Source organism: Carassius auratus, chromosome 7 (genome assembly GCF_003368295.1).
Source record: "Carassius auratus strain Wakin chromosome 7, ASM336829v1, whole genome shotgun sequence".
Taxonomy (NCBI): domain Eukaryota; kingdom Metazoa; phylum Chordata; class Actinopteri; order Cypriniformes; family Cyprinidae; genus Carassius; species Carassius auratus.
In genome coordinates, this window is record NC_039249.1 from 11,139,097 (window position 1) to 11,166,360 (window position 27,264).

General features: G+C 38.7%; 3 protein-coding genes and 5 non-coding genes across 9 annotated transcripts; 1 reads left to right on the forward strand and 7 right to left on the reverse strand.

The window, feature by feature from the left end:
- The first annotated feature begins 908 nt into the window (after positions 1–908).
- Positions 909–3,565, forward strand: LOC113105895 (cornifelin homolog). The gene is made up of 4 exons (XM_026267271.1): positions 909–1,008; positions 2,110–2,232; positions 2,352–2,512; positions 3,309–3,565. The coding sequence occupies exons 2-4, from the start codon at positions 2,121–2,123 to the stop codon at positions 3,516–3,518; spliced, it is 483 nt and encodes a 160-aa protein (XP_026123056.1). The 5' UTR covers positions 909–1,008; positions 2,110–2,120; the 3' UTR covers positions 3,519–3,565.
- A 1,250-nt stretch (positions 3,566–4,815) lies between these two features.
- On the reverse strand, positions 4,816–4,887 carry trnan-guu (transfer RNA asparagine (anticodon GUU)). Its single transcript has one exon. It is a non-coding gene; the product is annotated as a tRNA-Asn (tRNA).
- A 1,306-nt stretch (positions 4,888–6,193) lies between these two features.
- Positions 6,194–7,775, reverse strand: LOC113105877 (uncharacterized). Its single transcript, XM_026267245.1, has 2 exons — positions 7,602–7,775; positions 6,194–7,491 (listed from the first exon to the last, which is right to left on the reverse strand). The coding sequence occupies exons 1-2, from the start codon at positions 7,752–7,754 to the stop codon at positions 6,523–6,525; spliced, it is 1,122 nt and encodes a 373-aa protein (XP_026123030.1). The 5' UTR covers positions 7,755–7,775; the 3' UTR covers positions 6,194–6,522.
- A 3,166-nt stretch (positions 7,776–10,941) lies between these two features.
- Positions 10,942–12,571, reverse strand: LOC113105884 (vegetative cell wall protein gp1-like). Of its 2 annotated transcripts, XM_026267253.1 has the most exons (3): positions 12,308–12,571; positions 11,856–12,164; positions 10,942–11,768 (listed from the first exon to the last, which is right to left on the reverse strand). In XM_026267253.1, exons 1-3 carry the CDS (start codon positions 12,308–12,310, stop codon positions 11,292–11,294), a joined length of 789 nt encoding a protein of 262 aa, XP_026123038.1. In that variant the 5' UTR covers positions 12,311–12,571; the 3' UTR covers positions 10,942–11,291. The 2 variants fall into 2 exon arrangements, with proteins under 2 accessions (XP_026123038.1, XP_026123039.1); XM_026267254.1 differs by having other exon boundaries at positions 11,856–12,571.
- A 1,846-nt stretch (positions 12,572–14,417) lies between these two features.
- On the reverse strand, positions 14,418–14,490 carry trnak-cuu (transfer RNA lysine (anticodon CUU)). The gene has a single exon. It is a non-coding gene; the product is annotated as a tRNA-Lys (tRNA).
- Positions 14,491–17,114: 2,624 nt separating this feature from the next.
- On the reverse strand, positions 17,115–17,188 carry trnan-guu (transfer RNA asparagine (anticodon GUU)). The gene has a single exon. It is a non-coding gene; the product is annotated as a tRNA-Asn (tRNA).
- A 76-nt stretch (positions 17,189–17,264) lies between these two features.
- trnak-cuu (transfer RNA lysine (anticodon CUU)) lies at positions 17,265–17,337 on the reverse strand. The gene has a single exon. It is a non-coding gene; the product is annotated as a tRNA-Lys (tRNA).
- A 1,068-nt stretch (positions 17,338–18,405) lies between these two features.
- On the reverse strand, positions 18,406–18,478 carry trnak-cuu (transfer RNA lysine (anticodon CUU)). The gene has a single exon. It is a non-coding gene; the product is annotated as a tRNA-Lys (tRNA).
- Between the last annotated feature and the right edge of the window lie 8,786 nt (positions 18,479–27,264).

Here is a 27,264-nt window from a genome sequence, read left to right on the forward strand (position 1 = left end):
TGGCTATTTCATCAGTATGCTTGAGTCAAACTATGTTCATGTGAGAGTGCATCATACACTCTAGATTCTCAAATCATCACATTTTTTGTATTGCTCAACTTTATAAAGAAGCTGAGTGCAGAGTTCATTTTACTGGATTGATTGGTCAACACTGCACTGTAAAACTGGTTGTGTTTGCTTTTGTTCATTAAACTAAACGCAGAGCTTTAGAACCTGATCCCAGGTTCAGATGTCATGGAAAACAAGACGTGCAAATGGAAATGCATTTAGCTAGCAGAGTTTAACTGAGCACATTTCAGAGTTTACGCTGTGCATTCAGCGAAGCTTTATTCTGCTCGCTGCTTCCAGACCGGTTTTATTCCTGGATGTATTACATAATAAGGGTTACAGCGCAAATAAGATTTTGTAAAGGTTTATTAATACTATCATGCCACCTTTAACAAGTGGTTTATAACCGGGTTATTACAGGGAACTAACTATATACTCACTGCTATATATATATATATATATATATATATTTTTTTTTTTTTTAATTTTTTTTATTTATTTATTTATTTTTTTCAAATTGTGAAAGCTAATTATATATATAATTATTTTTTTTTTAATTTCAAATTGTGAAAGCTAATATATATATATATATATATAATATACAAAAAAATGACAAAAGAACTACTAAAACTAATGAAAATAGAAGTTGTAAATATGAAGGGGTAAAAAAGCCCTGAATCTAAAAGTGTAATGGTATCTCAAGGATACTAAAATGATGAATATGACTAATGAAATCCAGTGGGTGTTTTCTCTGCATTGATCACAATGGAAATACACCTGCTTTTCTGTGTTTAGTCTGCATTGATGTAGTGTGGGGTAGGGTTTGAGTGACGTCCTCATCTCTGTTGTACCCTCCTGTGGTCACAGACTGGCGCTCCACCTAAAGCGATGGCTTTTTTCAGTTCCTCCCTCTGAATCGACACACACACAACTTCACACCCTCAGGAGAGCAGGCTTCAGGCAAGTACACCGCGTGCTAGACTCGTTAAATAATATGCATCTGTCGCTTCTTCTGCAGTATTCAATTTCTGCACTGTTCCTAGATCTGTTGGATTTGATATATGATTATAAAAAAAATAAAAATCTGATGATTTAGGATTATCTTTTAAATGGATTTTAAACTGGTGGCACAGCAACAAATTTGTCTAGAAAAGTACGTTGGTGTTTTGTTACTCAAATTCTCGAGCATGTCGATTAAAATTTGCAAATGTAAATGACTTTAGTTGCACCTCTAGATTTGAAAAATCTTTTTCTCACAATCTTCACTTTCAAATGCATTGAATTTCAAACTTTATTTTTATTTTTTCATCCATGAAACAAGATGCCAGAAGCAATTTACAAGTAAAATGAGTTGGAAAATATGAAAAACCAGTTCTCTGACATCACTTACATGCTTTCATTTCAAATTTGTTCTGTGGACACTGGTATATTTGCATGTGTCTCTGTGTGCTGAGCTGAGACTGGACCTGCAGGTCGAGAAGGCATTCTTCTTTTTCAGACCGGATCAGGTTTCACTGCCATATAGGAGATGCTCGATCTTTGCAAACTCTTTTAACTGTCTTTTTTTTAAGTGATGCAATGCAAACGCTCTTTTTCCAGCTCAGGAAGTGCATAGACCTCAACCTAAGATACAGACTCAGAAAGGCTAAAAAAATAAAAAGTGCCTCACTTTTTAAGTCTAACATCTCCAGGTTGTGTGTGTTTGTGTGTGTGTACTTGTTTTTCTATTCTGGTGGGGACTTAAACCTGAATACACACAGACTCATGGGGACTCGTGTCACGGTGGGGACCTAAATTGAGGTCCCCACGGGTAAACAAGCTAATAAATTACACAGAATGAAGTTTCTTGAAAATCTAACAATGCAGAAAGTTTCCTGTGAGGGTTAGGGTTAGGGGTAGGGTTGGTGAAGGGCGATAGAAGATACGGTCTGTACAGTATAAAAACCATTACACCTATGGAGAGTCCCCACAAGGATAGCTGACCAGACATGTGTGTGTGTGTGTGTGTGTGTGTGTGGTGTTCACTCTGATTTGTCTGGATTTTTAAATGTGTTTTCTCAGGTCAGTTCATCATGGCACATACAGCTGTAAGTGTCCAGCCAGGGATGATGGTGAGCACGACTAACATGACTTCGACCCTGTGGAGCACCGGATTGTGTGACTGCTGTGATGACATAGGCATCTGTAAGTGTGGGGTGGAGAGAAGCGGGAAACATACACCACAGACTATTCTAATGTAATAATAAGAATAAACGGTGATTGAGGATGTGAGCTGTTGCACGCCATCTGTTTTCCTGTGGCAGGCTGCTGTGGGCTTTGGTGTCCATACTGCCTCATGTGTAGAACCAGTGAAGAATTTGGAGAGTGTCTGTGTCTCCCCCTGCTGGAGATATGCTTTGGTGGCATGTTGCATCCCATTACACTCTCAATGAGGAGCGCCATGAGAGAGAGATTCCACATTAAAGTAAATACAGCATCACTATACACTTAATAACTGGTTTCTATTGTGATATGTTTTAAACTGTCATTTATTCCTGTGATGCAAAGCTGAATTTTCAGCATCTTCATTGTCACATGATCGTTCAGAAATCATTCTATGCTGATATAGTGCTAAAGAAACATTTATTATTATCATCATCAGTGTTGATAACAGCTGTGCTTCTTAAACTTTTTGTGGAAACCCCAATACATTATCCTGAACAGATTTTATTTTAAATGAAAAGATTTATAGCGAAGTACAAGTCTTTTCCACTTTTGATGAATTTAATTTAATTTGACAGACAAGTGATTATAATAATAATAAAGTAAAAAAAAAAAAATTGGAATTCTAGTGGTACAGTTTTCGATTTGTTTAGGGACCTAGGTTAAAATACTAACTAAATATATATTTATAAACAGTTCAACTACTACAAAAAATATTCTGGTGCTTATATAAACTCATGTATTTAAAATAAACACTGAATTCAGCATCTACATTTGAGGTTTGACTGTATTTTAAGTTATACCGAAGAACAACATATTTAAGTCTATTGGAGTAATGTTAACCACACACCTTATTTTGCCAACTGAAATTCCTCAAAAACTCAAATTCTCCTCCGGTTTAAGAACTACAAACTGATTTTTTTAGATGTTGCACGGCTCAGAAATAGTCCCAGGTTTGAATGGCCAATGCTTCCAAGGCCCTCCGCTTAATGACTACTCAGTTTCATGTTTTATTTGTTAGTTTGACTAGTTTTGCTGTTCTTTTGTCTTTGATGAAGGGCTCGATACAGGATGACTGCTGTACAGTGTTCTGCTGCTCTCTGTGCGTCTGGTGTCAGATGGCCAGAGAGCTGAAGGCTCGACGAAACCCTATGGTGGTCGTTAACACGGTTAACATGGTTCACCATCAGCCGCAAGCTTACAACCAGCCAACTCAATCCATCGATCCATCCTGCCAGCCTCTGAACCCCGGCAATTCTCCCTACTGACGGCCTCGGTGCATATGAGCACAGCTGCCTTGCTTTAACCTCAAACTCCCCAAAGAGCTAAATCTGCTGTTTTGTTGAAATTACAGGAAATCTGTCCAGATGTAATAGCTTACCTGTTTAACGATGCCACTATTTTTTACTAATCACATTTTTTACACATTTATCACTATTTTCTATAGACAAATTGTAGACAAAATGTAGTTATGAATATATATATATATATATATATATATATATATATATATATATATATATATATATATTTAGAAAATAAATATTGGGTGTAGCTACACCTGTTTAAGTAAATAAATGATATTTCCTCATAAGACTGGGTATTTCTCATGTGTGCATCAACATTGTCATTTTCAGTATAACATGCTAAAAAAACAGACTTGTGGATGTACCAGGTTAACATGACTGTGTGTGTGTGTGTGTGTGTGTGTGAGTGATTGGGCTGTTAGCTTGTGTTGTGTCAACACAGAACTCAGGTGGAGAGTTTAATGAGAGTAATAGGGGCTAATATGCAGAAAACAACTGATATGTAGCCAACATGTAATTGCAGTAACAAGCAAATCCTCTCAGCCACACATGGTGTTAAATAATAACACTCCCACTTATTTCTGGGAAAACTCTGCAAACAGTAAGATTATCCTTTTCATCTCCAGCATTTACTAATTATTACTGTGTACTCATCTGGCAAAGAGCACGGATGATAAAACAGCGACCAGTAACTGGTAGCCTAATATATATATTTTTTTAATTAAAGCCATTAAGTTTTTAACTATTAACTATTTTTGTGTGAACTGTCCCTTTAAGGTAATATTTTATATCGTCCACTAGAGAGCGGTCATGTAACGCCAATAAATTTCTTGTATCAGGTATAGACTTTGAATTAAAATACGTTGTAGCTTATCTGACTTAAAATATAAGATATAAAAATAATTGTAGTATTACTCATTTTAAATAAATATTTTTAAATTAAAATATTGAGAAGGGACTTCATAATTTAATGTAAACTACAAAATCGTAACATACGAGGTAATAGGCACATTGGCCACCACTAGGCTTATTTCCATAGACAGTAAAAGCTTATTTCTCTATTGCGTGCGCAATTTTCAGGAATATTCATCATTCATTTCGAAAAACAACTTTCGTCCCTGGGTGCGACGACGATGACGTGTGTTGTGATTGTAGTCCATTTATTAGACTACTAGATGGCAGTCGTATAAAACAAACACATTTGTCTCTGTTGGTTCACACCGCTAGGTGGCAGTGATATGAAGCATAAAGACAGACGTCCCTGGGTGGGCTCGAACCACCAACCTTTCGGTTAACAGCCGAACGCGCTAACCGATTGCGCCAAAGCTGGGGAACAATAGTCTGTTAAGGGGGGGGAAGAAATGGAAGGAGAAAAAGGGGAAAAAATGAGGGAAAAAGAGGAAAAAAATGAGGAAAAAGGGAAGGAAAGGGAATTTTATGCCTCTACCATCAAAAGTGATGTTTTAGGAAGTGTTTGCTTGCAATCAATTATTTTTAAAACATTTTTTCATCTATTTTCCTATACATTTCAATGGGAGAAAGGTTGATCACCAGGTCGCCGGTTCGAATCCCACTGTTGCCAGAAATCGAAGTTGTAACTTAATGCTGTAAATCGCCATTTTTCATCAGTAAAAGTCACACAAAGCATGTCCACATTAATGAAATTAGTTATGAAATGACAAATGAGCATTTTATTAATTCTATATCACTGACTGTGGATATTATATTCACTTTTCTGAGCTTTGGCACATTTAGTTTGAATATATTTCTGCTCCAATAATTTTCTAAAAAAGTAAAAAATAGTAAATTTATTTCTGAAAGAATCCTCAAATTTCTCAACATTTTCAAAGTGCCTATGACCTTTGAATGATACTGTATAAAAGTAAAACATACAAAAAATGTGTTATTCATGACAAAACTTTTATTTTTCAATTTCAAGTCATAGCCAATTATTGTAATTCCTTGAATCACTCACATTTTTTTTCTTCAAGTTATAATGTTGCATATGCAAAAGAACAGAAAACAGATAAATACAATACAAATACAAATAAAATAATATTTAAGACTTGTGCATTCATTGCAAGTGCAAAAGAACGGAAAGCACAGACCATTAAACAAATATAAAGCTTTAAAATGTACATGGCTATTGTTTAGGCTGTGAGTGCAAAATAACAGAGAACACAAATACAAACAATACACATGATTAAATCTTTAAAATATGAATGACTCTTGTGAATTCTTTAAAAAATGCAAAAGCACAAAAAAAACCTATACACATAAATAAAATGTTATAAAACTTTTTAAATGTCAATGGCTCTTTTACATTAAATAAATAAAGCTCAAGTTCCTATGTCTCTTGTGCAAAAAAAATAAATAATAAAAAACCTTTTGGGAAAGGAACTATATACATATATAAATCTTTAAAATATTAATGACTACTCTTGTGCATTCTTTGAAAGTGCAAAAGCACAACAACAACAACAAAAAACTACACACATAAATAAAACATAATAAAACTTTCCACGTCAATTGCTTTGTGCAAAGAAAAACAAACAAAAAATGTGAAAAGAACTATATACATATATAAATTTTAAAAATATTAATGACTACTCTTGTGCATTCTTTGAAAGTGCAAAATGCAAAAGCACAAAAAAACTACACGCATAAATAAAACGTAATAAAACTTTCCACATGTCAATGGCTTTGTGCAAAGAAAAACAAACAAAAAAATGGGAAAAGAACTATATACATATATAAATCTTAAAAATATTAATGACTACTCTTGTGCATTCTTTGAAAGTGCAAAAGCACAAAAAAACTATATACATAAATAAAACGTAATAAAACTTTTCACACGTCAATGGCTTTGTAAAAAACAACCACAACAACAACAACAAAATATGGGAAAATAACTATATACATATATAAATCTTAAAATCAAAGATCAGTTTCTCTTTTTTTTTTTTCATTTAGTTTTTTTTATATCCTCCAACCACTGCTCCTTTGGCACAGTCTCTACAGAGGGGCAGTAAATAATGCCCTTGTATTGGCTATGCCCAGTCTCCGCTGTCCTGAACTGCCCGCATTTTTTGCACGTGTTGTGCTGTACTTTGCGTGTCAGCTTCCGTACTGGGGCAGCAGGAGGGGCAGAAGGGAGGATGGTCATAGGCGCCTGTGGAGCAGCAACTAGGAATGGCCCTGTAAGTCCCTGAGAGGCCATTGGCGTCAGCCACACCAGTTGAGCACCTGGAGGTGGAGCAGGAAAGAGTTGCCGCTGGGTTTGAGGTCTCTCAGCTGGCGGTGACAAAACCGCTGGGGCTGGAAGTACTTTCCTCTTCCTCTTTGTTTGTGCCTGGCCCACGGTGCTACTGGGCAGGTGGTATTGGTGAGCTGGGCCTGGTTGGGGGGGTGCAGACGGGGGACGCACATTGGCAGGTAGCAGAGGGTCAGCCGCCACAGACAAGCGGCTAGGCAGTTGAAGCCCTTGCATTAATACTGCACTGTCCTGCCTTTTAACTCTTTTATTGTGCCACTGAACCAGTGTTGTGTGGCTTACATCCACCAGCTGCAGGGTGGTCTGCTGCATAACAGCAGCATTGGCCAGAATGCGCTGCCTGATTTTCTTGTAGTCCTCCAAGATGAGGACCCACCTGGACACTGTGCTTGTCCCCTTCTTTTTTGGGCTTTTATGGATGGCACAGAGCTTAACAAAAATGGTCTCTATCAGGCGACAACAATCTGGCCACTGGGCAAGTGGTGCTGTGGTGGTGAGTGCGTGCCTCTTCACACTTTCCACCCCTGGAGTGAACTCCTGCCTCTTTTTGGGGGACCTGAACCTCCCTGTGTCCAGCCTGCTCTGGTGTCTGGCAGCAAACACCACCCTTTGCTTATCAAAATCAAGCAGGTTCTGCCAAAGAGCAACTATATTGCTCACCTATGTAGAGAGAACAGATAATACATGGCATATGAGAAAACAAAATATGTGCAAGTGTTAACATATAACAGGTCAAGGAGGGAAAGTAGAGAAACTTGAATGTTCCATACCTGCTGGTTGGTGAGGACGAGAGAGGGCTGGTCCCTAAGCTCCACCAGATACTCTGCTAGGCTGTCGACTCTGTCCATGCCTGGCAGACCAACACTATCCAAAGCCTGAAAAAATACAAGCAAAACAAAATCAAAAATCAAAATGTGCAACATTACGAGGACGGTTAAGTGGGGAAAAAAAATAACAAATACATATATACATATTTCTTTTTGTTGAGAAGCATAAACTGCAAGTTAAGTTTTATGTGTATGTCTTACAAAACAATCTGTTCTCAGATTTTATAAGAATCATTTTGATATTTGTAATACAAAACTAATATTCACTGCTCCTTTATTTTTTTCAGCAAAATATAAATACGTTGATTCAGTAAAATCAGATGATTTCCTGTTCAAAAGAATGTGACTGAATATTAGGGAATTGTGGCTCTGTTTACTTATGGTGTCATTAGCAATCCAGTCACATATATAAATCAGTATTAATGCACATATAACAAGGTATTTACATACCACAGACTCATCAGGAGATGCTGATGCACCTGGTGTGGAGGAGGCAGCAGCCAGGCTGGAGGAAGCAGCAGGCTGGATGGAGGAGGCAGCCAGGGTGGAGGAGGCAGCAGGCTGAGTGGAGACAGCAGCCAGGGTGGAGGAGGCAGCAGGCTGAGTGGAGACAGCAGCCAGGGTGGAGGAGGCAGCAGGCTGGGTGAAGGCAGCAGCCAGGGTGGAGGAGGCAGCAGGCTGAGTGGAGACAGCAGCCAGGGTGGAGGAGGCAGCAGGCTGGGTGAAGGCAGCAGCCAGGGTGGAGGAGGCAGCAGGCTGAGTGGAGACAGCAGCCAGGGTGGAGGAGGCAGCAGGCTGGGTGAAGGCAGCAGCCAGGGTGGAGGAGGCAGCAGGCTGGGTGAAGGAGGCAGCAGGCTGGATGGAGGCAGCAGCCAGGGTGGAGGAGGCAGCAGGCTGGGTGAAGGCAGCAGCCAGGGTGGAGGAGGCAGCAGGCTGGGTGAAGGAGGCAGCAGGCTGGATGGAGGCAGCAGCCAGGGTGGAGGAGGCAGCAGGCTGGGTGGAGGCAGCAGCCAGGGTGGAGGAGGCAGCAGGCTGGGTGAAGGAGGCAGCAGGCTGGATGGAGGCAGCAGCCAGGGTGGAGGAGGCAGCAGGCTGGGTGGAGGCAGCAGCCAGGGTGGAGGAGGCAGCAGGCTGGATGGAGGCAGCAGCCAGGGTGGAGGAGGCAGCAGGCAGGGTGGAGGAGAGAGACTCAGAGGAGGGCACAAAATGGGAGGAGACAGAGAAGCTTGGGTCATCGGTAAGACTTGACACAGTAATGTCATGGTCTTCCCCGAAGCCCTCATCTTCTTCATCCTCGCCTTCATCCACATCCTCCAGCATGTTCTCTGTCTCTTCTGAGTCAGGGTCCACCACCAGGGGCTGTCCGGTCTGACTCAGCAGGTAGTCAACACCAAGCAGCTCTCCTATTGAAAAAAATATAAGGACAAACAAACATACAGGGCTTGTCAAAAATTACACATTACTGTTTTTCATGTTTTTGAAAGAAGACTCTTATGCTCATCAATCCTGCATTTATTCAATTAAATAAAAAAATACAGTAAACAACAGTTATACTGTGAAATGGTACTACGGCTTAAAATAGCTCTTTTCTATTTTAATATACCTTAAAATGTAATTTATTTCTGTGATTGAATTTTCAGCATGATTACTCCAGTCTTCAGAGTCACAGGATCCTTCAAAAATCAGTCTAATTTGCTGATTTATTATCAATGTTGAAAACACTTGTGCTGCTTTTTATATAATATGTGCTACTTTCTTGAATATTCATTAATTAAAAAAAGTTAAATAAAGAACAGCAGTAGAAATGCATTATAGCATTATAAAGTACCGTTCAAAAGTTTGTGGTGAGTACATTTGTGTTCTTTTTTTTTTTGTTTTTAAGAAATTAATACTGGTATTCAGCAAGGATGTTAGATAAATGATGTTCTTTTTAAAAGTTTATTCAGCAATGAACAATGAAAAACATAATAAAAAAAATATATAAAGGGATGACATACCAGTGTATTCAGCAGGTGGCCTGAAAGTTGGCACAAAAGGCCGACCAAACACCTTCAGGCTGTTGGTGTTGACGCAGTGGGCCATATCCCCGGAGTAGGTGAGAAGGGATGCTGGTTTGCTGGTCACTGATGCAGCCGCCCGATCCTGATTCCACCTATTCAAGCCTTCTAGCAGGTAAAGCTGGAAATTCAGTGCATTTGCACTGGTTCCTAGAAGGAGAAAAAAATATACCAATAAAAATTACAAGCCTCGCGATATGAATAACAGAAGTTGAAATTATTTCAAGCATCATACATGTGAGACACCAACCTGGAATGAACCTGTTTAGGTGGCAGTGAAAAGACTCCAGGGATGTGGACCCTCTGGCACACCGATATTTAGTCAGGGTGACCCCTGCCTTTGTGGTGGTGCCTACCTCAGTGTATAGAGGCACACCAGGTACATCCTGGATGCACTTGACATGGCGTTTCTGCACACGCCAGATGTGCTCCATGCGCACCTCTTCCAGCAGTGGGACACCCATAAGGTCCCTCCCATTTGCACCACCCAGCTCCTGCAGCAGTCTCTCAATGAGTTGGATGGTGGCCTCCTCACCTCGTGTCCTCCTGCGGCAGTAAAGACTTAGCTCCTTTTTACTGATGCTCTTGTCCACCAGGTTGTCAGTCAGAGCTGGCACACCCTCCTGCATCAGCTGTTTTTTCTTTGCCTGCCGCAACAGGCTGAGGTCTTCAGCATCCCACTCAAAGATGCAGGCAGACAGGCATCCCATGAAGGTGGGGTAGAGGGGATGGGCATCGGTGGTGCAGCCCACGGCCATCCTCCTCATGAAGTGCCAGATGTCCAGACGTATCTGAAGGTCTGGCCACTTGCCGAACCTGGTCTGCAGCTTGCTTGTTGCTCCCTCACTCACACAGCAGCCACAGTCCACATAAAGCAGCACCGGTGGTGGAATGGCAGCCTGGCGGTACCGCTCCATTACACCGGTCACCATCCTGTCCAGTCCCGGCCCTTCTTGCACTGACAGCACACTGGTCACTATCTGGCCAACCTCATTTCCAATGGAGGTTAACCAGAGTGCTGTCCCCCGTCCATGGCCAGCCAGCTTCTTTGTGATCTGGAATTTACAAATGTAATAAGACATTTGTGGTGTAACGTTAGCAATAACAATAATATTAATGTCTATCAGACGGTATTTATGAACATTACAGAACAGTTAAATATTTTTTTTTACCTTTTTTGTGGAATCTATCTTTAAGATTTTGCCATAGATGGATGTGATGCTGGCCTTTATGTGTCCAATTCTGGAGAGGATATCCCTGCCGTACACTGAGAGCAGCCAACGACTGGTGGGGATCTCAATTGGCTCTGGAGGCTCCTGGCAGACCACCGGAGAAAGGCTGGGTCGATCGACAAAGTCAGCACACTCCCCAAGATAGTGTGCCAACCGATTTAACCATTCCTCCCCATGGTTCTCTTTCAACTGCCGCACCAAACGAGCTGGGCTGTTGCCCAGTGTCCGGTCCCGAAGCAGCCTAATGACACGGATGTCACAGGCATACCTGAAATCGCACATTGTTGCTGTGATCAGTTAAATGTTCTTTAGTCCTCACAATAACCATCTTTAGACTACTCTACTCACTTGCGGGTCAGGATCAGCCGGAACATTTTCTGGTGCGGCAGGTCAAGCTGGTCCCGGACAGTCTGGCTAGTGGACAGATAGTTCAGAGAACACACAGTGCACCTGAGTGTCTCTGTCACCATGACATAGTACCTATCGATGTCCAGAACCTTCCGTGCTCTTTTATGGACACCATAGCCTGTCAGGTTCTTGCCACAAGCTGGACAGAAAACATTCACCTTCCACAGGTGGTAGGGCATCCACACCATCAACCGATGGGTGAAGAACCGGTCAGGTGTAGGTGTCTGGTGATAAATGAGAGCTGGGACAGGCGGCTCGTACCACAGCTTCAAATCTGGCCGCAGCTTGCCAGCGTGGAAAATAGTGCTGGCAATCCACCTCTGGTCCTGCACAGGGATGGTCTTGGGCCATTCACCTGGCAGCCAGAAAGAAGCTGGGGCCCCACTGGCTGGCTGGACTCCTCCAGGCTCCTCCTGTATGGAAGACAAGTTGTTATTCCATTAAATGTTGCACTACTTTATATCATAGCCTGTTCTATAAATAGAAGCCGCTGCACTCACAGAGGATGGAGATGGGCTGGGGGTCATCACAAAGGATGGAGCGGGAGAGGTGCTGGGAGGAGAAGGCCTAGCTGTTCCTTCAGAGGACGGAGGAGAGGGACTGGTGGTCTTCACAGAAGACAGAGAAGGGGTGGAGCTCCTCACAGAGGATAGAGGGGTGGAGGCAGTCCTCACTGATGAAGGAGGAGAGGGGCTGGGAAGAGAAGATGAGGATGCAGAGGGTGTAGGAGAGGGGCTGGGGGTCCTCCGATCCACTAAGTTGGGTTTAAGCATTGTCGACTTTGACCCACCAAAGCGTGACTTATTGAACTTAAAAAGAAAAAACAAAGTTAATTGATATCATGTTCATTACATAATTTTTTCTAGCCCAAACATATACATAAATCTATCCTATCAAACAAATACACAACGATTCTAATTAGACATTAATTGATTAAAGAGAAAATATTCACCATAGTCAAATTTAGAGGAGGCCTCAGGAATGAGGGTTGGGCAGAAGCAGCCGCTTCAGGAGCCGTATCAGAAGCAGCAGGAGGTGGAGCAGAAGAGTGAGTGGCAGTGGCAGTGGCAGACTGCTAATACAACCACCAAAGGGCATAAAATATAGTGAAATGGCATAACAACATTTTAATGGATATGTGATGATACATCAAATGTCATTACCTTATTAATGTGGAATCCACAATTGCAGGCCATGGAGCCTCCAAAGAGGGTGGTCTGCCCATGGGCCTGCATGGGGCATTTCTCAATCTGAAAAGATAATAATCATTGTTTACTTTACTAACTTGTCTGAACTATTGTCAGGTGATCTGCATACTACATACTATATAATGAATGAATGATAACTTTGCTTTACCTTCTGGTAGAGGTCATACCACTTGCGTTGCCTTGGGGCTGGTCTGTTGCCTTCTCCAGAAGGCCAAACCCCACAGCGGGCAAAAGTCCTCAACCTGGCCATCCACTCGCCGTCTCCCATGGCCTTGTGGCTTTTTGGCTTAGTGCTCATCTACACACAAAATGGTTTCATTCATAATTCCTATTTAAATGTTAGGTTGGCATAAGTGATTGTTAAAAAGAGAGGCTCGAATACTTGGAAAAAATAAGGGTGTGCAATAAGTCCTAAATCTAACTTCAGGATTTGAGAAATTATTTCACAACAGCTACATATGTCAATATAGTTATTTTTGTTATTTGATTATAATTTAAATGAGAACAAAGAAGTAAATTACAAATAATAGGACAAATACATTAGTAACAAATACAGCAGTAATAATAATAATACAACAATGTAATAAGAAATACTTAGTTTCCATCTACACACACAATGTAAAAACATGGATTTCATTCATAATGTTTATTTAAAATAAATAAATAAATGTATGTAATGTTAGGTTAGCATCAGTGATTGTAAAAAAAAGAGACACTCAAATACTAGGAAAATTTAAGCAATTATTTCACAACAGCTACATATCTTAATATAGTTATTTTTGTTATTTGATTTTTATTTAAATAGAAAAAGAAGACAATTACAAACAAGAGGACAAATACATTAGTAATAATAATAGAACAATAAGAAATACTAGAGAAATTGCATAAAATGTCAAATTAAAACACTGCATAGTCTTCACTCTCTCAGATATGAACTGTTCCTTTTTAAAGCAGTAAGCGTTTTTATTTTTATTCTTCTTTGTTTTAAATGAATGACAGACAGGGACTAAATTAGGCTGCCGCACTGAATGCACGGACCCAATTTACTGATACACATCCGGTTTTCAAACAAAAGATTTATTTAAGTCTATTTATTATATTCATTTATTCAACACGTAAACACAGTTGGGTATTTTGACGTAATGGTGTGTCTTTTTGACCATTCAAGTGCAATAAACCGTCACAGAAAAACAGAATTCGCGAACAAAAGCGGAGCGTGCGTGCGCGCGCATGCGCGCGCGCCGCCGCTCCTTTCTTATTCTCTGCATACTGCGCTTTATAACTTAATTTGACATCAAGCAAGCAAATTCCGTTCTTTATTTATATTCATTAATACACATTCAATCTTACATTATGTGCCAATAACTGTAAGCGGTAATAATGCATACAGCGAAATAAACGATTGAACAAAATCCCTAACGGTCCACTCGTTATATCATCGTTAAGATATAAGTCATCATATCGCCCACAACAACGACCAATTAAGCACACGGTAAACGGAAACAAAGAAAAAATATTACTTACATTGTTCGATGAGAAGAAATACTATCTATCAAATTGCTCGATGATAATTTTGAAGTGCGCGCTCGTCCGAATAGACTCCGTCACCAGTGTCGTCACCCAAACTGACAGAGCAGCGATTGGCTCTCATAGCTCACTATGGAGAGCGGCACAGCGATTGGTGCCTGAAAGCTCACAATGGCGAGCGAGCTCAGCGATTGGCTCTCTTCCAGTCTGACAATGACAGCCGATCCTGATCCAGGTAGCGCCACAGAGACGGCGTTGCGCCCTTTGGTGACGTCATAACCATTTATTGGTTATCTTGTGCCTCAAACTAAGAAATGAAAAGTATTGCGCCCAACGTGGGGCTCGAACCCACGACCCTGAGATTAAGAGTCTCAAGCTCTACCGACTGAGCTAGCCGGGCTTGCAACATGGTTAATAAATGGTAAAAAAAAAAATAAAAAAATAGACTCCCAATGCACACTTTACTGTTACTCAAACGTATTATATAGAACGTACGTCTACATTTCTACTAATGCACTTGAACATCCAAATTAATGCTAGCGTTCATTATTCATATTAATTCAATTATTCTTACCTGAGACCCAGACATACAAACATAATTAAGAAAAGTTGTCAAAGGAAAAGTAAACTGTCGTAGCAGTGAAAAAATATAGTAAAGATTAGATCTTTTATATCTTAATGTCACAGTCGCCTACACATTTAACACGTTACAGCAACTATAGGCTACACCTCACCGCTACTTTCAAATGTCGTACAATATAGTTCTCAAAACTTCAATTACAGTCACGGATTAACTGTATTTTGTGGGTTAAACAACAATAAACCCCTCTAGAACCTTCCCTGCCAATCAGATGTTTTTAAGTTGTAAAATCACCATAAATTTCGCCCTGTAGACAATGGCATTTAAGAAAGAATCAACTATCAAAATAAAATAAATAAAAAATTAATTGTCCATCGTGCCAGTTAAAATGCATTTCCAAAAAAAAAGAAAGAAAAAAAAACGAAAAGGGAGATTTATCTTGTAAACAACAAACACGTGGTAACCATACTTACCATACTATCCATAGTCCGTCTCTGGATCAGGATCGGCTGTTAATGCGAGATTGGACGACAGCCAATCACTGAGCTCGCGCTCCACTGCGAGATTGGACGAGTTATGAATGAATGAAACGCCTTTAGTCTGTCTCCACTCCGTCTCGAATCACGCACGGAAAGCGCTTGAGAAACGTCTCTTCCGTGGGTCTGTACGCTTTCAAGTTTTATTTTTTTTTTGGCTCCAGCTAGAGACAGTATGACATCCACGTTATGTGATTTGATATATTTTTACGTAGAAAGGCCGACAGCGCACAGCATAAACTTAAATAAATATTCATGTTTTTTTATAACTTTTGAAAGTTTAAAAAGAAACAGTTCATATCTGAGAGTGAAGACTATGCAGTTTTTAATTGTACACTTTATACAACATATGTAGTATTTTCTTAGTAATTCCATGATAAACCTGTAACTGTAAAACTTATTTAATATTTGTTCGACTGTATTTGTCCTGTTGTTTGTCATTTAATTATTTATTCTCAGTTTAATAAAAATATTAAAACAAAAATAATTATACTGAAATTTTATGTTGTTGCTATGAAATAATCTGGAAAAATATTGTGAAATCTCTGAAATCCTGAAATTATATTTTGTGGTCATATCGCCCACCCCTAATTGGTCATATATGTTATGTCTCTTATTTCTTTCTAACAATCACTAATGCTAACCTAGCATCACATGCATTTATTTAATTATTTTAAAAAATAATTTTGCATGAATAGCTCCACCAATCAAAGCTGTAATAGCTTGTTGATGAAACAGATTTGGCAAAGATCCACTGCATATTTGTGTTTGCACTGTGAAGAGTGACAAAGGTTTTTATTTCAAATGTGTTATTGCAGAGTTCAGTTATGTAGCCAATCACAGAGATAGCAGATAATTTCATTGGTTAAAGTAAGGGTGTGGGGTAGGGTTAGAGGTAAAGATTGGTTGTAGCATTGCAGCATTTAAAGGGTTAGTTCGCCCAAAAATGAAAATTATGTCATTAATAACTCACCCTTATGCTGTTCCAAACATGTAAGGCCTCCTTTTATCTTCGGAACACAGTTTAAGATATTTAAGATTTAGTCCGAGAGCTCTCAGTCCCTCCATTGAAGCTGTGTGTACGGTATACTGTACATGTCCAGAAAGGTAAGAAAAACATCATCAAAGTAGTCCATGTGACATCAGAGGGTCCGTTGGAATTTTTTGAAGCATCGAAAATACATTTTGGTCCAAAGATAGCAAAAACGAGTCAGTCTATTGTTCGTTATCTGGCTCGGCTCGGTGTTCATCACAGCAGTTCAGTCAGTGTACTGTTTGAGTGCATGAATTACTCCGGGATATTGGTTTGTTTGAACTCAGAGGGAGTGTCAGCCACATTAAAAAAGTTAACAGCTTAAGTCATTTGTGGATTAATGCGTATTAGAGATGCGAACCGTTTAAAACGATTCAGTTCGATTTGGTGAACTGAATGATCCGTTAGCGAACCGGAAATCCAGCTGCTTTGATTTGAACTCTCTCTCACACAGACACGGAAGAGAAGACAATGCTGAATAAAGTCGTCGTTTTTGCTATTTTTGGACCAAAATGTATTTTCGATGCTTCAAAAAATTCCAACGGACCCTCTGATGTCACATGGACTACTTTGATGATGTTTTTCTTACCTTTCTGGACATGGACAGTATACCGTACACACAGCTTCAATGGAGGGACAGAGCTCCTGGACTAAATCTAAAATATCTTAAACTGTGTTCCGAAGATAAAAGGAGGCATTACATGTTTGGAACAGCATAAGGGTGAGTTATTAATGACATAATTTTCATTTTTGTGCGAACTAACCCTTTAAGAAGAATCAACTCACTGGTCGAAACTCTTTCTAATGAAATTTAATGCGCAAAACTTTGTTGGATCACACCGCTAGGTGGCAGTGATATGAAGCATAAAGACAGACGTCCCTGGGTGGGCTCGAACCACCAACCTTTCGGTTAACAGCCGAACGCGCTAACCGATTGCGCCACAGAGACGGCGTTGCGCCCTTTGGTGACGTCATAACCATTTATTGGTTATCTTGTGTCTCAAACTAAGAAATGAAAAGTATTGCGCCCAACGTGGGGCTCGAACCCACGACCCTGAGATTAAGAGTCTCATGCTCTACCGACTGAGCTAGCCGGGCTTGCAACATGGTTAATAAATGGTAAAAAAAAAATAAAAAAATAGACTCCCAATGCACACTTTACTGTTACTCAAACGTATTATATATAACGTACGTCTACATTTCTACTAATGCACTTGAACATCCAAATTAATGCTAGCGTTCATTATTCATATTAATTCAATTATTCTTACCTGAGACCCAGACATACAAACATAATTGAGAAAAGTTGTCAAAGGAAAAGTAAACTGTCGTAGCAGTGAAAAAATATAGTAAAGATTAGATCTTTTATATCTTAATGTCACAGTCGCCTACACATTTAACACGTTACAGCAACTATAGGCTACACCTCACCGCTACTTTCAAATGTCGTACAATATAGTTCTCAAAACTTCAATTACAGTCACGGATTAACTGTATTTTGTGGGTTAAACAACAATAAACCCCTCTAGAACCTTCCCTGCCAATCAGATGTTTTTAAGTTGTAAAATCACCATAAATTTCGCCCTGCAGACAATGGCATTTAAAAAAGAATCAACTATCAAAATAAAATAAATAAAAAATTAATTGTCCATCGTGCAAGTTAAAATACATTTCCAAAAAAAAGAAAGAAAAAAAAACGAAAAGGGAGATTTATCTTGTAAACAACAAACACGTGGTAACCATACTGGTTTATTAATGCTATTATAGTTCCAGCAATCATTCTGACTGAAATCCAAAATCTGTTCATCCCTGGGTGGGCTCGAACCATCAATCCTTACGGTTAACAGCACGTCTCTGGATCAGGATCGTCTGTTAATGCGAGATTGGACGACAGCCAATCACTGAGCTCGCGCTCCACTGTGAGATTGGACGAGTTATGAATGAATGAAACGCCTTTAGTCTGTCTCCACTCCGTCTCGAATCACGCACGGAAAGCGCTTGAGAAACGTCTTTTCCGTGGCTCTGTAAACTTTCAAGGTTTTTTTATTTTATTTATTTTTTATTTTTTTTTTTTTCTCCAGCAAGAGACTGTATGACATCCACGTTATGTGATCATAGCGCCTTATTTGTTATCTTGTGCCTCAAACTAAGAAATGAAAAGTATTGCGCCCAACGTGGGGCTCGAACCCACGACCCTGAGATTAAGAGTCTCATGCTCTACCGACTGAGCTAGCCAGGCTTGCAACACAGTTAATAAATGATTAAAAAAACCATGGCACACTTAACTGTTACTCCAACTTATTTTATATAACGTACGTCTACATTTCCACTAATGCACTTAAACATCCAAATTAATGCTAGCGTTCGTTATTCATATTAATTCAGTTATTCCTAACTGAGACCCAGACATACAAACATAAATGATAAAAGTTGTTAAAGGAAAAGTAATCTGTCCTAGCAGTGAAAAAATCTAGTAAAGATGAGATCTTTTATATCTTAATGTCATAGTCACCTACACATTTAACAAGTTACAGTAAATGCATAGGCTACACCTCACCGCTACTTTCAAATGTCGTACAATATAGTTCTCAAAACTTCTTCAATTACAGTCACGGATTAACAGTATTTTGAGTGTTAAACAACAATAAACTACCGGATGAAAAACACCGTATTGATGCAAGTGCAGACGACACAAACTGATCTCAAACGGGGTAAAACCACTAAAACAGCAGCAAAGATGCATGCACTGACCTGAAGGATATGTTTCAGAGAAAGTGAAAGAGACATGGCCTGCATTCAGAATAAATATGAGTTCTTAATCGATTGCCATTTCACAGCTAATTAAGCACGTAAATTGCTTACAGTCATTTTTAACCAGAACATAATTTCCACCGTAAATGGTAGGCATACTGCATTTATTTATTTATTCCTACTTTTAGCTCAACCAATCAAAGCTGTAATAGCTTGTTGACGAAACAGATTTGGCAAAGATCGACTGCATAGAGTTCAGTGATGTAGATCACAGACATCTGTTGAGTTCTTTAACGCAATGTCCAATCAGATGTGTTTAAGTTGCAAAATCACCATAAATCTCGCACTGCAGGCAATGGCATTTTAAGAAAAATCAACTAATAAAATCAAAAAAATAATTTAATTGTGCATCGTGCCAGTTAAATTGTATTTCCAAAAAAAGACAAAAAAAAAGAAAAGGGAGATTTATCTTGTAAACAACAAACAACATAGGCTACTTGGTTAATTAATGCTATTATAGTTCCAGCAATCATTCTGACTGAAATCCAAAATCTGTTCATCCCTGGGGGGGCTCGAACCATCAATCCTTACGGTTAACAGTCCGTCTCTGGATCAGGATCGGCTGTTAATGCGAGATTGGACGACAGCCAATCACTGAGCTCGCGCTCCACTGCGAGATTGGACGAGTTATGAATGAATGAAACGCCTTTAGTCTGTCTCCACTCCGTCTCGAATCACGCACGGAAAGCGCTTGAGAAACGTCTCTTCCGTGGCTCTGTACGCTTTCAAGTTTTTTTTTTTTTTTGGCTCCAGCTAGAGACAGTATGACATCCACGTTATGTGATTTGACATATTTTTACGTAGAAAAGCGACAGCGCACAGCATAAACTTAAATAAATATTCATGTTTTTTTTTTATAACTTTTGAATGTTTAAAAAGAAACAGTTCATATCTGAGGGTGAAGACTATGCAGTTTTTAATTGTACACTTTATACAACATATGTAGTATTTTCTTTTTAATTTAACTCTTTATTCTCAGTTGAATAAAATAATCTGGAAAAATATTGTGAAATCTCTGAAATCCTGAAATTATATTTTGTGGTCATATCGCCCACCCCTAATTGGTCATATATGTTATGTCTCTTATTTCTTTCTAACAATCACTAATGCTAACTTAGCATCACATACATTTATTTAATTAATTTAAAGAATAATTTTGCATGAATAGCTCCACCAATCAAAGCTGTAATAGCTTGTTGATGAAACAGATTTGGCAAAGATCCACTGCATATTTGTGTTTGCACTGTGAAGAGTGACGAATGTTTTTATTTCAAATGTGTTATTGCAGAGTTCAGTGATGTAGCCAGTCACAGACATAGACATTTGTTGATTTCTTTAACGCAATGTCCAATCAGATGTGTTTAAGTTGCAAAATCACCATAAATCTCACCCCGCAGACAATTTAATTGGTTAAAGTAAGGGTGTGGGTTAGGGTTAGAGGTAAAGACTAGTTATAGCATTGCAGCATTTAAGAAGAATCAACTCTCTGGTAAAAACGTATTTCTGAAAAAGTTTAATGGACAAAACTAAAAGTGAGTTGTAAAAAGGACATGACCTTTATACAGTGTGTGATATAAACCAATTTACCAACTGATATTAGACAGTGTACAAACTCTGTGCAGTTTAAATTACATTTGAAAAGATTTTTAAAAGGCAAGTCAGGTTTGTGATCATTGATTATACAAGGTAATGACTTTTGAATATGTTTTAATACTTCTTGTATTTTACCGTGTTTAATTTCTATGTTATTGATAATTTGGTGTACTCCTGCCCAGTGACAGCAGATGAAATTTAGCTCTGTAGCTAATTCTGGGGTAATACTTTATTGTCCATTGTCCCTGTCTAATAAAGAATAAATAAATAAATAAGACTTCAAGTCTATCGCTCACAGGCTCTTTTCATCCGTTTATTGTTTGATTGCAGCTCATAGGATGTCAACACTGGGTTTGTACATGTTCCTGGATAATATCCTTGTTGATCCTGGAACAACATTCCAATTTCCATTCCAACCAATCAGAAAACACATAGAAAACCAAGTGAAAGTAAAACCTGTCTGCCGTTGTAACAGTCTTAGTCTTCCAAATGAGTCATCAATTTGTTTAAGAATGTTCAAATTTTTCAAGTCATTTACAAACATAGATTAGGTTTTATTTGAATTTGGAAAACAAGACAGATTATCCTTGGCTAACTGCTTGGTCAGTCTATTTCTTAAGACTGAAGCTATATCCCAAATAACACACTCATACATGTTGTACTCATGCAATATGTACTCAACCATGTAGTGTATGAATTATACAAACCCGATTACAAAAAAGATGGGATACTGTACAAATTGTGAGTAAAAAAAGGAATGGAATAATTTACAAATCTCATAAACTTATTTTATTCGCAATAGAATATAGATCACATATCAAATGTTGAGAGTGGTGAGACATTTAGAAATGTCATGCCAAATATTGGCTCATTTTGGATTTCATGAGAGCTACACATTCTAAAAAAAGTTGGGACAGGTAGCAATAAGAGGCTGGAAAAGTTAAATGTACATATAAGGAACAGCTGGAGGACCAATTTGCAACTTATTAGGTCTACTGGCAACATGATTGGGTATAAAAAGAGCCTCTCAGAGGGCAGTGTCTCTCAGAAGTCAAGATGGGCAGAGGATCACCAATTCCCCCAATTCTGCAGCAAAAAATATAGTGGAGCAATATCAGAAAGGAGTTTCTCAGAGAAAAATTGCAAAGAGTTTGAAGTTATCATCATCTACAGTGCATAATATCATCCAAAGATTCAGAGAATCTGGAACAATCTCTGTGTGTAAGGGTCAAGGCCGGAAAACCATACTGGATTCCCCTGATCTTCAGGTCCTTAGACAGCACTGCATCACATACAGGAATGATACTGTGATGGAAATCACAACACGGGCTCAGGAATACTTTCAGAAAACATTGTCGTGAACACAATCCACCGTGCCATTCGCCGTTGCTGGCTAAAACTATATAAGTAAAAAAAGAAGCCATCCTAAACATGATCCAGAAGCGCAGGCGTTTTCTCTGGGCCAAGGCTCATTTAAAATGAACTGTGGCAAAGTGGAAAACTGTTCTGTGGTCAGACGAATCAAAATTTGTAGTTCTTTTTGGAAAACTAGAGCAACTAGAAGCCTGTATTAGATAAGAATGGGACAACATTCCTATTCGTAAACTTGAGCAACTTGTCTCCTCAGTCCCCAGACGTTTGCAGACTGTTATAAAAAGAAGAAGGGATGACACACAGTCGTAAAAATTGCTTTGTCCCAACTTTATTTAGATGTTTTGATGTGTTGACATTTGATAAGTCATCTATGTTGTATTCTGAATAAAATATTGAAATTGCAACTTCCACATCATTGCATTCTGTTTTTATTCACAATTTGTACAGTGTCCCAACTTTCTTGGAATCGGGTTTTTATAAGGTTCTTTTGTCATTCATAATAGCTGAGTCTGATAGTCCCTCCCCCTTCCTTATGTAATTAAAGATGTGACTATTGAGTGCATGAAGTGTCCAACAATTCACACTTCATGATTTCGGTTATTTAAGTGCACCACCCAGCGCTGGAGCAAACACATGTACATATGAGTAGACCCTACAGAGGAGAAATGCACAGACAAGAACTTTTATACACAGGATAATTACCAAACCCAGGTGCACAGAATGACTAATTAACCAAACGAGGAAAGGAACATTATAATGGAACACAGGAACAGAAATGGGCACAACACAACAAAACAAGTCCGTGATCCTGCCACTGAGGTGTTTTAGCTGAGGTATCACTGCTAAACCTAAAGTGATTTCCAAAGGACTGTCGTGCCCTCCCAGTTAAACACATTGAATAATGTTTTGGAGTTTCTGTTGTATTTTAATAATGTATAAATGCATGTTATTTGTGGCAGGGCGTCTCTGTATATCAAACATCGAGAGCATCTGAAATAGGAATTATTTATTTAGCTAAATAAATTGACATTTTTATCATGGTGACATATTGTAAGTATTTAATCTAAGTACTTTATGTTGTTTTTACTTAAATACAAGTCAACCACCTAAAGCTGTCAATTAACATTTAACATGGAACATTAAAGATTATTAATATAAGAACAAGACAAAAATAACCAATATTATGGTACAGAAGCAACAGGCTGTGATGTATTGAAATTAAAATAGCAACTGCATTCTCTGGAGGTGAAGCATGCACACGTGCTTATGTAAAAGCTGCATTATTTGGAAACTACTTCATTACAATTACAACTAAAATGTTGGCCTGTTCCTCAGACAAACCTGTCGATTGAATACAATTAAAATCACATTGTATTGGACATTTATGTGTAATAAAACTAAATAGAAATACAAACACGTGACTTGTTTGCTTAGGGATCTAGTGTTGGCTCCAGAGGTGTTTTTATTAGAGCAAAAAGCTAGGGAATTTCTAAAGGAATGCTTGTGGGTGGGGGGCTAATAAGAGAAAGAAAGCAAAAGTAAGATGCAGTGGGAATATATTGAGCAGTTTTAAAGCAGTGAGCATTAAAAGCGAACAGTGGAAACAACTGACAAGACATGGATATTGTATTCAGATATCCCACTGCTCTGGTAAGTTACTCCAAATGAATCTTGAAAATTTGGTAGAATGTGTAAACAGTGCTGAGAGTATACAGTGGTAGCTAAAAGCATGATCAGATTAGCTAAAAAATGTTAACATTTTACCTTTTATTTTAATATTTATTTGAATAGAAAAGTGTAGAGAGGTCAGGAAGCAAGATCTGACATCATTTTACCTTTTAATTACAAAACAAAACAATCTTAAAGAAATAACACCTATCTTGAAGGAACAAAAGTCATTTTGGGTCACTTGTTAACTATAAGCGTTTCCCTCAATAAACTCCTAATAACTTGAATAATATTGATATTAATAAGGTAGTTGTCAAATATGGTCATGCAGAATAAGACATTAATATGCACTTTTTAAGTACTATTAAAAATCCAGTATGTTAGTAATATGCTTGCTACTAAGCAACTAGTTAAAAGTGAATAGTATTTAAAATGACAGATTATGAAAACCATATTTAAACATCTTCAAACTTATAGCAATTACAGTATAATAAGGAAAAATAAATACGGGTTGTGGGAATGTGTAGAATTTAATGAACACTACTACAATTGGGGTTATGTGTAAAGAAATTCTGTAACTTTATAATTTGCTTTAAAGGTGCAGAAGATCTACTCTGTCTTCTGGTGGACAACAGCAAATCAGAATCAGACCGAGCCATCAGATAGTGGAAATGAAAGTATGACGAACATCTAGCTTATCCAGTTCATCCACTTGTAACTCAATGTGTTTAGTGGTTGTGTTGTACATATGTAACTGGGCGACAGAAATGTGAGACATGCGGATCCATCTGGATGCCTTTAGTTAAAGACGTGGTCATGAAACAGGCATGAGTCGATACACAGCAAACCGTAAGACGAAGAGTAATCCAAAGGCTATCATGAGCCTGGGATCGGGCAAACAAAGTACAGAGAACTAGGTAAAAGAAGAATCCAAGACAGGCAGGAGATCAGGAAACAGACAGTAGCCTCTTTCACACAGTAGCCTAATACCAGTAAATTGCCGTAAAATTACCAGAACGACTTTACCGGTAAATTCAAAAATGCGCTGTTCACAAAGTCAACGACATTCCGTCTTTTTTCCGGAAAAGCTCCATTCACACATCCATTCCAAAATACCGGTAATTCTGTGACGTCATTAATCTCTAAAAGCTGCGCTTGTATTTTTAAACATGGAGGGTAATACATGGTCAGTTTTTCTGTTGATGATTTCATTTTTGGTTTTCAAACTTTATTATTCATGCAACTGCTTTTGTTACAGAGACATCATAATAGACAACTGCTTTGAATAATTATACTCACCATTAATAAAACACCCGATGCTGTCAGGAGCTGACCAATTTAGTGAAAATCGGTTTGAAAGGATTAATAGCACAATGAAGTTGCAAAAGTAAATTGCAGCCTGTAAGACCCGCGACATCGCTGAAAAGGTGCGTTCACAAATGTAACCTATGCTGATCCAAATTAATATCAAATAGTCTATCAGCACAAATAAACAGTTCTGCGTTAACATAGAGTTCAAAAGATGTCCCAAAGCACCAGAAAAAGTAATTACCATGAATGAGGGAAATAGTAAAAATATATTTGAATAATTTACTAATAGACTAGTGTTTTCTGAGTCTGTGTCCCAAGGATGAAGTTGCCTGACTCATCATCTCCTCATTAGATGCGCCTCCTCAACGAATTATGATTGTATTGAGATTTTTTGTTGTCTGTTTTTATTATTTCGTTAAGTAGTAATTTAAAGCTTTCTATAGATATATTTATCATGTCTGTGAGGCATGTATTCGCTGAGTTTTGGTTTATTTTTGTAAGCTCTCTTGTTCAAGACGAGATGGCAGAAAGCATGTTTGTTTTCTTTATTTTATATTTATTTATTTTATGATGAGTTATATTATGATCGCAATGGCTCCTATGTCTCAAAAAAGCGTGCTTTATCTTGCACTCTCCGCACAAAATATAGTGCACATTTATATGGGTTTAACGTTAAAACATTGTTACTTGCTTGCATCGTTACTGTTTTATATCTTTAGATTTTATTTTAGACAATTCGTGATGATTTGAGAAGGCTAAACTGATTAAACATAGGATTAAACTCTCTCTCTGTGCTGGCCGCTTTAAAAACAAAACTTATAGGCCTGTTTAACGATCAAAGCCTGCTCCAAACATACAAAACTGAACTATTTTAATAGCTGAAGCAGTAGTATAAGCGGTTTTGGGAGAATTGGAGAAATAGACGTGCTGAACATCCTCAAGTGAGTTGCGGGGGAAACCGAAAGTTGATGCCGAATGTCCAGCACTCTTCTTCACTGCTCCGACTTCTCGTTTGTACCCTATGTGTTTTTCCCCTATGTAAAAAACTAAAATAAGTTTAAAAAAAAAAAACATATTATTATTTTTTATTGTGTTCGGCATGGTGGGCCGCAAGTGATTTCATGACGTGCCGCGGGTTGAGGTCCACTGGTTTAGAGCTCCAGGATTTGTGGAGTAGCAGAACGTAGCAGGCCCGGAGGAGACGTCTTATGTCACTGCGTTCTGAACTCGTACGTGCTCATACCGGTAATTTTCCTTCTGCGTTCACACCAGGCGGCAAGGAAGTCGACCGGAAGTTGAAGTCGGCCGGTTGCCGCCATCTTGTAGAACTTCACTTGCGTTAGCATCCCATTGACCTCCTATTCATTTTGGCGTCCCTTTGACAGCAAATAACTTTACATCTGAGGCGTTTAAAGACTCCAGTTGTCTATTATTTATTTCTAAAGATACACGACAATGTATAAAGGGCTCCATTACCTTCTATGTTACATTATGGCCCCGTATAAACAGTGTTTGTAAAAATAGGCTAACAATTGCGTCATAACCACGTGACTCTCTGTCGCATTACCGTACAGACAGGTGGAGAAGCTCACAAGTAATTAACTTAATATGGCGTACTGGCGTTACATTTTAAAATACTATACAAAATAATTAATCAGAATACTTACTCCTGCTCACTCACGACAAAGAACTCCCCGCTCAAGCTCGCCGTCTCTGCAAGATTAACGATGACAGTTTGCACGCACAGCTACTAGAAGATTTACATCTGGCAGACAGGTTGCTGACGTCATCAAGCTTAGTTTGAGTCTGCGCGTCAGAAACAGAAGTGCTAAAAGAGCTAAAAAAACGGGCTTCACTTGTCTCAATTGAGTTCCAATGGGGTCGCTGTGTCCATTTCTTTTACTGTCTATGGTTCACACCGAGCAGCAACCTCGCGCTCTCTTTCGTGAAGCCAATAAGGAAGTGACTAAAACTGCAATTCATCGACTGGCCGCTTGAGGCTGGCTGCAGAAGAGAGTCAGTCCCATAGACTCCCCATGTTAAAATGCCCAAATTTACAGCAGAAAAAAATATGTTTACAGCCTGGTTCAAAAAATGATTTTGGTCTATATTGTTAATTTTGCCCTTCATGACAATGGTGAGGGGGGTGAAATTATTTATAACTCATCCATTTAAATTATATTAAGCCTTAAAGTTCTGCATAATTAAGGGTGTGGCCACTTGAGTGACAGGTGGATTGCCCCTGCTGCCAATGCCGTCGCGCTAGGT